Source organism: Caretta caretta, chromosome 8 (assembly GCF_965140235.1).
Source record: "Caretta caretta isolate rCarCar2 chromosome 8, rCarCar1.hap1, whole genome shotgun sequence".
Classification (NCBI taxonomy): Eukaryota; Metazoa; Chordata; order Testudines; family Cheloniidae; genus Caretta; species Caretta caretta.
This window is the reverse complement of record NC_134213.1, coordinates 103,900,936-103,912,545: the sequence shown is the minus strand read 5'-3', so window position 1 is coordinate 103,912,545 and position 11,610 is coordinate 103,900,936. Positions and strand designations below refer to the sequence as shown.

At 49.0% G+C, this 11,610-nt stretch overlaps 1 protein-coding gene across 2 annotated transcripts in view; it reads right to left on the bottom strand.

The window, feature by feature from the left end:
* Window positions 1-7,428, bottom strand: part of LOC125641956 (vitamin D3 hydroxylase-associated protein) — a 30,237-nt gene extending 22,809 nt beyond the window's left edge. The window contains exons 1-4 of one of the 2 annotated variants that reach the window (XM_048862635.2): window positions 7,317-7,428; window positions 5,095-5,429; window positions 3,028-3,141; window positions 1,389-1,532 (exon numbers count right to left, since the gene is read on the bottom strand). In XM_048862635.2, coding sequence (XP_048718592.2) covers window positions 1,389-1,532; window positions 3,028-3,141; window positions 5,095-5,304 — 468 coding nt within the window. In that variant the 5' untranslated portion in view covers window positions 5,305-5,429; window positions 7,317-7,428. The remainder of the gene's footprint in view (window positions 1-1,388; window positions 1,533-3,027; window positions 3,142-5,094; window positions 5,430-7,316) is intronic. The other variant, XM_048862634.2, reaches the window with a different exon arrangement.
* Between the last annotated feature and the right edge of the window lie 4,182 nt (window positions 7,429-11,610).

Here is an 11,610-nt window from a genome sequence, read left to right as displayed (position 1 = left end):
CCATGCTGATGACAGGTAATGCTCAATAATGATCCAAAGCAGTGCAGACCAAAGCATGTTCATTTTCATTATTGGAGTCCGATGCCACCAGCAGAAGGTTGATTTTCTTTTTTGGTGGTTTGGGTTCTGTACTTTCCGCTTCAGAGCGTTGCTCTTTTAAGACTTCTGAAAGCACGCTCCACACCTCATCCCTCTCAGATTTTGGAAGGCACTTCAGATTCTTAAATCTTGGGTCAAGTGCTATAGCTATCTTTAACAATTTTACATTGGTATCTTCTCTGCATGTTGTCAAATTTGCAGTGAAAGTGTTCTTAAAATGAACAACATGTGCTGGGCCATCATCCGAGACTACTATAACATGTTTCAGAGTAGCAGCCGTGTTAGTCTGTATTCGCAAAAAGAAAAGGAGTACTTGTGGCACGTTAGAGACTAACCAATTTATTTGAGCATAAGCTTTCATGAGCTACAGCTCACTTCATCCGATGTGCTTATGCTCAAATAAATTGGTTAGTCTCTAAGGTACTATAACATGAAATATATGGCAGAATTCGGGTAAAACAGAGCAGGAGACATACAGTTCTCCCCCAAGGAGTTGAGTCACAAATTTAATTAACACATTTTTTTTAACGAGCGTCATTAGCATGTCCTCTGGAATGATGGCCAAAGCATGAAGAGGCATATGAATCTTTAGCACACCTGGCACATAAATATCTTGTGACGTCAGCTACAACAGTGCCATGCGAACACCTTTCAGGTGACATTGTAATTAAGAAGTGGGCAGCATTATCTCCCATAAACGTAAACAAACTTGTTTCTCTTAGTGATTGGCTGAACAAGAAGTAGGACTGAGGGGACTTGTAGGCTCTAAAGTTTTACATTGTTTTGTTTTTGAGTAGTTACATAACAAAAAAACCCTACATTTGTAAGTTGCACTTTCATGATAAAGAGATTGCACTTCAGTACTTGTATGAGGTGAATTGAAAAATATACTGTTTCTTTTGTTTATCATTTTTACCATGCAAATCTTTGTAATCAAAAATAATATAAAATGAGCACTGTACACTTTGTATTCTGTGTTGTAATTGAAATTGATATATTTGAAAATGTAGAAAACATCCAAAAATATTTAATACATTTCAAATTGGTATTCTACTGTTTAACAGTGGGATTAATCACAATTCATTTTTTTAATTGTGATTTTTTTGAATTAATCATGTGAGTCAACTGCTTATGAGTGGTCTTTAGTCTGAAATTTTTAGGGTGACTTGTTTGAGATAAAACCCCCCTTTCAAAAGTCTAAACTCCCCAGTTTTTACGAACACCCCTGATTACTTAGAACGGTACAAGGTAGTCAACAGACCAGCAGTTTATAGGAATACCGTGCCCACCTTGCAGCCAATGTGATCCTTGATGCTGACAGGAACTCCATACAGTAACCCTCTCTCCTTCTGCCTTTGCACTTCCCGCAGTTGCTCCTCACAGCCTTGCATAAAATCTGTCACACAGTTCACCTCCCGGGTCACCTCCAAGGCCTTTCCATGGACACGGAGAACAGCAGCAGGGCAAACACAACGAGAAGGGAAGGGGGTATAACAATTAATAAGGACAGTATATTTGAGGTTGAAGAGAGGGACCTTGCCAAACCTTTGGAGCTCTATTTTTCAGACTTTAGATTCAGTCCTTGGCCTTTCTATAGAGACTGCTAAGAAGTATGTTCATTGTGATCAGTTGTTAGGACAGTTTTGTGCTCTGAGCACTTGTCCTATTCATCTGACATAGGCCACCGAACAGCTATTAAGATTTTGATGACTTCTGGTCTCCAATGTTGCCAACTCTTGCAACATACAGCTTGGTTTCTTTTAAAGTCCCAGCTCCTGGAGTCATGTGATGACTTGAGACTCTCAGCTTTCATTTAAAAAAAATAATACCTGGTGGTTGCGGAGAAAAGCTTGAGCATGTCAGTCCGAAGGGCTCAGATACCAGAAGGCAAATAAAATGAACCCCAATGTTTATTTAATTCTTAGGATTTTTAAGCCAGCCAATCTCTTGATTTTTAGCACTTGACTCGTGACTTGGCAATACTGAGTCTCTGACTCTGGGCCAAATTCCAATTGGTGAGCTAGAGGTGCCAGACTTCATCTCTCGTTACCAATCTCCCTCCCCGCCCGCCAAGATACCCAACTTCCCAGAATGCACCTGGAGAACATAGCTCATACTTGTGTGGTGCTCTGTCACCTTCTAGTGGCTGGGCCATACATAAATGATGAGTCTTCTACAGGCTTGGGTAACAGGAGCTAAAAGAGGTTTTAGTTCACGCACAGTGGCTCACACTTTTAGATCCAGAGGTCCTGGGTTTTATCCCCACTTCCAATGACTAGTGGGTGGGTGGGGAATGATTTTCCTGTCCCATAAATTTTTTTCTCATCCTAAATGGAACAAAGTTGAAATTTTCATGAACTGAAAATCCGAAGGAAAAAAAGTGATTTGGGTCAATTGCAACATTTCATTTAGATTTCAACCTTTCTTAATTTTTTAAACTGCAATTAGCTTAAATTTTGAAACAAAAAGGCCATCTCAAAACGGGGAAACCAGAATTTTTCATTTAGAAATTATTGAAACATCATGTGGCCAATTTAAAAAAAAATCAACTATGTTCAGGTCAATAAAATTCATCAGAACCAAGCCTTTCCCACCAAAAGTTTCTGTTTCCACAAATCTGCATTTTCTGATTAAAAAAACCTTTCACTGAAAAATTCCTGAGCAGGTCTACTGACGACGTTACATTTAGGGCTCGCTCTTCTACCTCTGCAAACACCCCACCTCAGAGGACATGTGCAGTACCCGTTCTCCACTGCTAAATATTCCAGCGCACTGCATGCAGTTTCCTAGGGCTTCATACTTGCCCCCCATTACCGGAATATCTGAGCATCGCTGTGGTAATTCCCCTCTCTCATCCAGCTTGCTCAGCAGAAACATAAAGGCTTCCCCTCCTAACTTTATAGGGCCAGTACACCTTGTTGTAGTCACCTGCTCTATGTACGTGTAGAGGACGCTCTCTGGAGAGAGGGAACCTTCCTTCAGTTTCTCAGCCAGCTCCACAAGCGGCAGGGAGAGGATGTGACCAGCCTGTATCCTTGGGTTCTGCCAGGTGTAGATGCATTGTTACACAGGGAAGGTTTACAGAAAAGACATTACAAACAGTGGATCAATTACACTCAGGGAATAACTCGACTGGAGCCTGCAGAGTTACAGCAGGGATGAGCTTGGCTCCCTGGGTGAGCTTATAAACACCACCCAGGAGTATTAAAAACCTCTTGGTGATGATTTATTCACGCTCCTCCTCCTCGATAGATATATCCCCTGCCAACATGATAGAATCCATTCTCCTGGACTCTATGTGAGTCCGCCCGGGTGAAGCTCCTTACAGCACTGGGGCTTATCTTCTGGTTAAATTATGGGCAAAGCAGAGACTTATTGAAAAATAAAAACATTGTTTGATTTCAGCGAGAGCACTCAAGCAGGTTGTCTGCCAAAATAAGTTAGCAATATAAACGAGTTAGCTGGGTCTGGGCAAATTAGGGGAGTGGGAAATAGTTGCAGAAATTTTATTTTACAAATTCTGACACTGATTTACAAAGTGATGCAGATAAAAACTTCTAGTAAGAACAGAAGAATCACGATACATTTTGCAGGAAACAGGCCAGAAAATAGTTCCAGTCCGAGTCTTGTAAAAGGCAATTTTGCAGCAGTTTCCCTATGAAATTGTTTTGCCATTTTTGATCAGCAATAACTTTGCTGGATGATTTCTGCCTAGCTCTACTAAACACCTCTCACAGGGGATTTTTTAAGATCATAGAATCATCATAGGTTTCAGAGCAGCAGCCGTGTTAGTCTGTATCCGCAAAAAGAAAAGGAGGACTTGTGGCACCTCAGAGACTAACAAATTTATGTGAGCATAAGCTTTCGTGAGCTACAGCTCACTTCATTGGATGCATTCATCTGTAGCTCACGAAAGCTTATGCGCAAATAAACTTGTTGGTCTCTAAGGTGCCACAAGTCCTCCTTTTCTTTTTTCAGAATCATCATAGAATCTCAGAGTGGGCAGGGACCTCAGGAGGTATCTAGTCCAACCCCCTGCTCAAAGCAGGACCAACCCCCAGATCATCCCAGCTACGGCTTTGTCAAGATATTCACTTTAAAGAGGTAGCCTTGCAATGCAACAGACCGTGCAGGAGGAGGGAATGCACGGGCACGCAAGATCCTGTTAATAATACAGAGCCTTCTCATGCAGAAAACCCACTAATTTCCTCTTTGTCCAAGGAGCTGCAGCAACCTCAGTGGTTTGAGTTGTGTGACACACTTGCATTACTTACTGTACAGCCTTTTCCTTGCCTAGTTAGTGCCTTGATTTTTTCAGCTGAGACCCAGTCAGCATTTTCAAAAGTTAACATTTAGATGGAAAAAGAATCTGAAACGTTTGCATTCTTCTGCCCCCAATTTGCAATTGGCTATAATTGTCAGTTTATACAATCTCTGCTCCAAGGACCTTACAATCTAAGAGCGAGTAGATATACCCTGCAGCAGAGTGTGCCAAAACACCCTTCTGCTCATTCGTATGCAAGAGTTAAGCAGAAATAAAGTCCCTTTACTTGGGCCTTGCACTGAGGGCCCACGGTTCTCCAAAGGGAGTGGGGCTGAGGCCATGGAGAATAGGGGTGCAGCAGGCTGCACCTGATAAAGGGGGTATGTCACTGTATATGGAAGAAGAAAAGGAGCACTGTGGCACCTTAGAGACTAACCAATTTATTTGAGCATAAGCTTTCGTGAGCTACAGCTCACTTCGTCGGACGCATCGAAAGCTTATGGTCAAATAAATAGGTTAGTCTCTAAGGTGCCACAAGTCCTCCTTTTCTTTTTGCGAATACAGACTAACACGGCTGTTACTCTGAAACCTGTATATGGAAGGGAGCTCCCCCTCAAGGTGGGCCGCTGCTCGGCATGACCGTGCCCCCAAATGATTGTTCATTCTCTAAACAATCTCCACCCACTTGCTTAAGGTGACCCAAATCCGCCCCTGGCCAGAAAGTGAGTTACCTGCTGTTTAAACCGCTGAGCCACCTTTTCCATTCGTTCTAGACCGAGATCCCGCGTCCTCCTTGCCTGTTCCATCTTCTCCTGGATCCGCCTCTGCCCCACCCATCTCAGCGCCAGGACGGCTGCAGCTGAGCCGCAGAGCAGGGCTGCCATGGCGCGAGGATCAACCTCGCCCTCAGGCAGGAGCAGCCACAGATCTGCCCAAACCATAGCGGGACCGTCTCCCAGCCTTCACGCCTGCCGATGCGCTGGGCTCGGGCGCGCGAGCAGGAAAGGACAGGCGAAGGTGGGTGCTACTTAGCCGCCTGCAGTGTGCAGTCAGCTAGAGACCAGCTCTGAAACAGGAGAGCATAAAAATCCAGGGCTGGGCATCCTAAACACTGGACTTCACCCTGGCACTGAACCTTCGCCCCATCAGCAATAGCTGAGTGGGGGCTTCATTTCTCCTCTGTGCAGGCCAAGAGGCTGTCCCATTTGAAATGAGATGTTGAATGTCAACGGGAACCGAGAGCCTCACAGGTACGAGACAAGCAGCACCCGTGTCCCTTGTTTGGTCTCTCTGAGAGCCTCCTCTCCACGGATCAGCCTCTTGCCTGACCCTGTCTCGTGAGATTCACCCCAAATTTTCCACTCTCAGACCAGGACCCTGGCACACTGCCCTGTGTACCAACCACTTATCCCCCTGCAGGTCCAGCTGGGTTTTGGTCCCTGTGTTTCCTCCCTTCGGGGACCTGGGGCCCCCGATATAGCGACCATCCGCCTCCTTGCAACGAAGAGTTTTTATTGAGTGGCTGGAACAAAGCATCAGCGAAAAAAGGGTTTTGAAAACATAGAATCTCAGGGTTGGAAGGGACCTCAGGAAATCATCTAGTCCAACCCCCTGCTCAAAGCATGACCAATCCCCAATTTTTGCCCCAGATCCCTAAATGGCCCCCTCAAGGATTGAACTCACAACCCTGGGTTTAGCAGGCGAATGCTCAAACCACTGAGCTATCCCACCACCCCCTCTGTTTATTTCGCCCTATCTAACAGACAGAACCAAACCAACTCACGTTCTCCTAGCCAGCCCAGCAGTGCTTAAAGGGGCCGGAAAGAAATCAGCACTCCCATGTCTGCCTGTCCCCTGGCCCGGTTAATTCTGCACCCAACCCTCAAGTCTACCCTGTCCCCCCATCAATTCTAATCCCATAGCCCCACTTCTGCTCCTCCTGGGGTTCTTCACGCCCCTCTCCAAGGCCTGGGGATGGCAGCGGGGTCCCCTCTCCTCCTGCCAGGCATTGCTGGGAAGCACAGAGGAGTGATGTGGTTGCTCACAGGAGGGCACTGGAACCACCCTGAGCTGCTGGCCTCCTCTTGTTTCCTCCTCTCCCTCTGCTTGTTTCCTGCAGCAGCCCTGCTTGGCTGCTCATCCCCAGGAGGCGGGCAAGGGAGGAAAGCAGCCAGTCAGGGGGGGTTTCTCCCAGGCAGTGCTTTAAACACTGCAGCCTGGGTCATCCTGGGACCACCCCAACTGGCTGTAGGCCCCTGCTGTTCTCCTTCCAGCCCATCAACCTTACTCTCTCTCCCCTTGTCCCCTAGGTTCTCCCAAATGTATGTGGGTCCTGACCCACCCTATCAATCCAGGTTGGGGGCTGCCCAGGAGACTGGCCCAGGGCTATTAAGGCCACTGGCTCTGGTCTCCTACTGACCCTTTCGTAGAAGTGGCCTCCTTGCCTGGAGCACCCTAGACAGAAGCGTTTAATCAGAACCCTCCGGACAGACACACCAGGCTAGTGCCAGATTCAGAGACCAGTATCAATCATTAACAAAGAGCACCCCCACATTTGTCGCAGCTTCCCCGTCTCCTTCCCAAGATGTGGGCATGGGGCAAAGAGCCGCAGCACTCCACCTGGGGCAAGCTGAAGGATGTCTCCATCAGATTCTGTGGTTGTCACAAATAGAGAAATCCAGAATACAGCAATCACTGTAACTAGCTCATAATCAGAAAAAGAGAGAGGTCGAGATGGGGCCCATCTAAAATCCCAGAGCTTTGGGGACAGGGTGGGTTGAGAGGGAAAACCCTTTTCCCTCCCCCCCGTAACTTTCATGATTGACCCTTCTCACTGTGGTCTCAGAGCACTTCACACTCTGATTCTTTTATCCTCAACACCCCTGTGAGGCTGGGCTGGGGTATTATCCCCATTGCACAGATGGGAAACTGAGGCACTGAGCGATTGACTTACCCAAGGTCACACTGGAAGTCTCTGGCTGAGCAGGGAATTGAACCCAGGCTCCCAAGTCCTACATCTAGTGTCCTAACCACTGTGCAGTCCTTCCTTTTTCTATAATGGACAGACATCTGACCAATCCTGAGCTTAGGGTGCTCAAAATCCAGCTCTGAACTGCGTGGCTTAGACACACCTCTAGCAATAATTAATATAGTAACTAACCCCACTAACTAAAGGTTACAGCAGGAGTAGATGTTTTCTCATATCCTGGCTAAAATGCAACCAAGTTTAACCCACCGATCTCTGCAAGCGGTTTGGGGTTTTTTGTTTTTGCCTCTCTTGGTGTGTCTTCACTACACCATTAACCTGGCCTCTGACCCGGGTTTTAGCCCAACCGTTCCCCCCCTCTTCCATACACAAAAACCCCTGGCCTGGGATTCGGTGCTTACAGTGGTCTGAGAAAACTGTCTGTGGGGGATGGGAGAGGGGGTCTATCACCAGCCCCAGATGTGACCATCCTCTTGCTTAGAACTCAACCCCCCCAAATTAATGCTGTGCCCGGAGACCTCCCATCAGATCTATCCCCATGTCTGTTCTGCCCGCCATCAGTTTTGAGCCCCCCAGCGAGAAAGCTGTCAGCTCTGGAGGGAAAGGGGAAAGCACTCTGCCTGTTTTCTGACGCATCTCTGATTTCTCTGCCCCAGGTGGCAGGGCGCTGGGGAAAGCAGCTGATCAAAGAAGCCCCCCTCAGCCTCCTGGCACACTAAGCACTGCTCGGGTTGGAGGTGCTCTCAGCCCCAGTGAGCAAGCATAGCCTGGGGGTAGCGGATAGTCCTCCAGTGCCTTCCCACAATGGCCCCCCGAGAACAGACCAGTTCTCCTGCAAGTCACACAGTGGACTGGGAAAGACTCAGAGCATCTCAGCTCAAAGAGCCAAGGAACGTGCCCCCCCTGAGTCTCCTGGGGGTTAATGCAGAAACCAGGAGGGCACAGAAACGCAGGTGAGACTTCACTGGGGGCTGCTCACCCCAGGGCTAGGCTAAGCCATGTGCTCAGACCAGGGGGCTGATCCCCTGGGCTAACTGCGCAGTGAAGACACAGCCTATCGTTTTGTTGCTGATTGCCATTCCGCCCTGATCATCACACGTCTGAGGGAAGCCGCCTGCGGTTGCGTGAAGGGCCCAAGCATACTCGACAGCAATGGATTTCCGTTCTAGAACGTGGCACTCGAATCGCCAGGCCAAGAGTTTCAAACACGACTTCTGCTTATGGGTGCCTCCATTTTTGGGAACCCAATTTAGGGTGTCTTAAAGCGGTCTGATTTTCAGAGGGTGGATGCTCGGCCCTATCTGTGAATCAGGATCTTTAAAGTGGCTCAAGCTGGGCACCCAAAACTCAATAGTTTCCTAAAAAAATCTTGGCTAATATCATCAGAGATCAATAGTTACATAGGTAAAAAGAACAGGAGGACTTGTGGCACCTTAGAGACTAACCAATTTATTTGAGCATGAGCTTTCGTGAGCTACAGCTCACTGCATCGGATGCATAAAGTGGAAAATACAGTGAGGATGTTTTTATACACACAGAACATGAAACAATGGGTGTTATACACACTGTAAGGAGAGTGATCACATAAGATGAGCTATTACCAGCGGGGGGGGGGGCGGGGGGGGACGGACGGACCTTTTGTAGTGATAATCAAGTTTCTCTCGTTTTCCCCCCAATGTTTTGACCAGCAGGGGGCAGCAGGGTCACCATGTTAAACACCCCACAGAATTCAACTTTTTTGAAACTTCATAGCAAATTCCAGAATCACAGCCCAATGCAAACAGTCCAAACAACCATCCTCAGAAAAAACGTGTGTCAGATCCAGAGAACAGTCTTCCTTAGCTTTCCACGTGTTTACATCAGGCCCTGTGTTACTCAAGCTTAAACCGAGAGAAACTCCACTGAAATCAGAGGAGTTACTCCAGACTCTCACCAGCACCACCCAGGATGGAGTTAGGCCCAAGAGCTTTCAAACTGGCTTTGCAAAAATGCTTTCCCTTTTCCATAATTACCTTAAGAGCAGGCTCTCCATATTGCTCCTAGTTCGGTTACATAAATTTCACGGTGCTGCCAGACAGTCAGAACAAGCGAGTGGATTGTAAATGTATGTATTTACATCACTGCCAAATAGGATTGCAGGGGTCGTTGGATTACTCATCTGGGTCTTGGAAGATGTGGGTTCAATTCCCTGCTCTCCCAGCGTGCCGGGGACACGCAGGGGTGTGTGTGCTCCAGTCTCCGGTGGGCAGAAGGGGAGGGGCAGGGCCTCAGGCAGAGGGGAAGGGGCTGGGGGATAGCCTCCCACAATGGCACGTTCACCTGCCGCCCGTGCAGAGAAGAAAGGGTCAGAAAGTCAGGAAAGGGCTCAGGGAAATGCAGCAAGGTCTGGGGTGGAACAGGCCTAGACTGCTGACTAGAGGGTCCCTGATCCGGAACACGGAGTAGAGGGTGGGCCCAGGTTCTCCAACCAGCCACTGGGGAAGTGGCACCAGAGGGGCAGTGAATAAGGAAACAGGTGGAGCCCGTGTGTGAGGAGAGACTTTTCTACCCCCCAAGGGGAAACCACAGTAGTGACCCGAGTCACAAGGGGGCCGCAGCACGCCTGAGGTGAGAGAGGGGCTGCAGACAGAGGCAGCAGGACAGCACACAACTGCAGAAAGGGGCGTCAACCTGGTGAGCTATTCCCAGAACGGCCAGGAGGAGGCGCCATACCTGCCATGAGCAGAGCACCCCATGACAGCTACCTCCACAACGGATATGACTGATGAAGGAGCAAGTGAGGTGACCTGCCTTGGATGTGCTAGGTTTTCATTTCTGCCAAAGGACAGAAGAGACTCCTGGTACAGGCCGACCGACAAACCAGAGGAGAAGATACGCAGGCTGGAAGTGCAGATTTCAACCCTGAATAACATTCGAGAAGACAAGGTCATCTTGGACAACCAGATTTAGGAAAAAATTGTTGCCACAGAGCACAGAGGGGAAGGATCCGTGACAAGGCAACTGGAAAGAGTGGAAACTGAAGGAGGACTGGCCGGCTGCGACCAAGAGGGGAAAGAGAACCAGGAGGTGGGGTGCTGGAACGAGGAGGGGGCCAGGGCCCTCCCACTTTTCACCACAGGCCCTGCCCCTCCCCGGACCCCTGACTCTCTGCTCCCCGGCCAACCTGGCAGCTGGAGCCGTGAACCTTCCATCTGCCTCGGGTGGGGGGACCCTGAAAGCAGCTCCCGGCCCATGTCCCCGCCCTCTGGGCCCCCAACCAGGGCAGATGGAGGGTCTGCAGCTGCCCGGGCAGCTCTTACCATGGCCCGTTCTGCCACATGCTATGGGTCAGTCTTCGCTGCGAAGTTAACGCAGGCGATCGGCAACCGGATCGGAGCACCCAGCTTAGCCTAGCCCAGGTGCAAGGGCCACCCTGCAAAGCCTTACTAGCATTACTGTGTCCTCACTGGTGCCGTCCTCCCAGTGTGTGTGTTGCTGGGACCTCCGGTGTCACATCCCAGGGTTCTTTGTGCTGCAAATAAACTGAGCTACTCGCCGATTCCTTCCCAGTGACCTGTGGGAGAACTCATCTGGCCACGCAGGGGGGATTGTGGGACGGCACTGGAGGACTACCAGCATGGGAGTGATGTAATCTGCACCCTCACTGCAAAGTGGGTGGGTCACCAGCCCGAGTGAAAGCAGTATCCACGCTCTAACCTGCACCCTGAGCCAGGCCAGCGAGTCTGGTTGTGAAGTACCAAACTCAGGGGAGAGGGTTGTGTGTGTGTGGACAGGAGGGGGGGCTATGGGCATCGTCTGAGTAAGAGCAAACTCTGCAGTGAAGACAGAGCCTACGAGGCCTGAACCGACTTACAAACAGCTCCGTGCCTCATTTTCTCTGCCTATAATATGGGGAAACCAATACTTCACAGGTGTGTGGTGTGAGCCTTAGGCCTGGTCTACACTCAAAAATTAGATCGACCCAGCTCCGCCGCTCAGGGCGGTGAAAGGTTTTGCCCCCAGTCGCAATAGTTAGGCTGACCTAACCCCCAGTATAGCCGCAGCTAGGTTGACAGAAGAATCCTTCCATTGCCCTTGCTACTGCCTCTCGGAGAGGTGGATCAACAACAGGAATGGAAAAAAAACCCCTTCCATTGCCACAGGACGCATCTCCGCTCCAGCACAGACACAGCCAGAGTTAGCGAATGCTTGCAAAGAGCTCAGAGATCCTTCACTGCAAGAGACATGTACCGTATTGGAATGTCAGTGCTGAGGCAAGCCT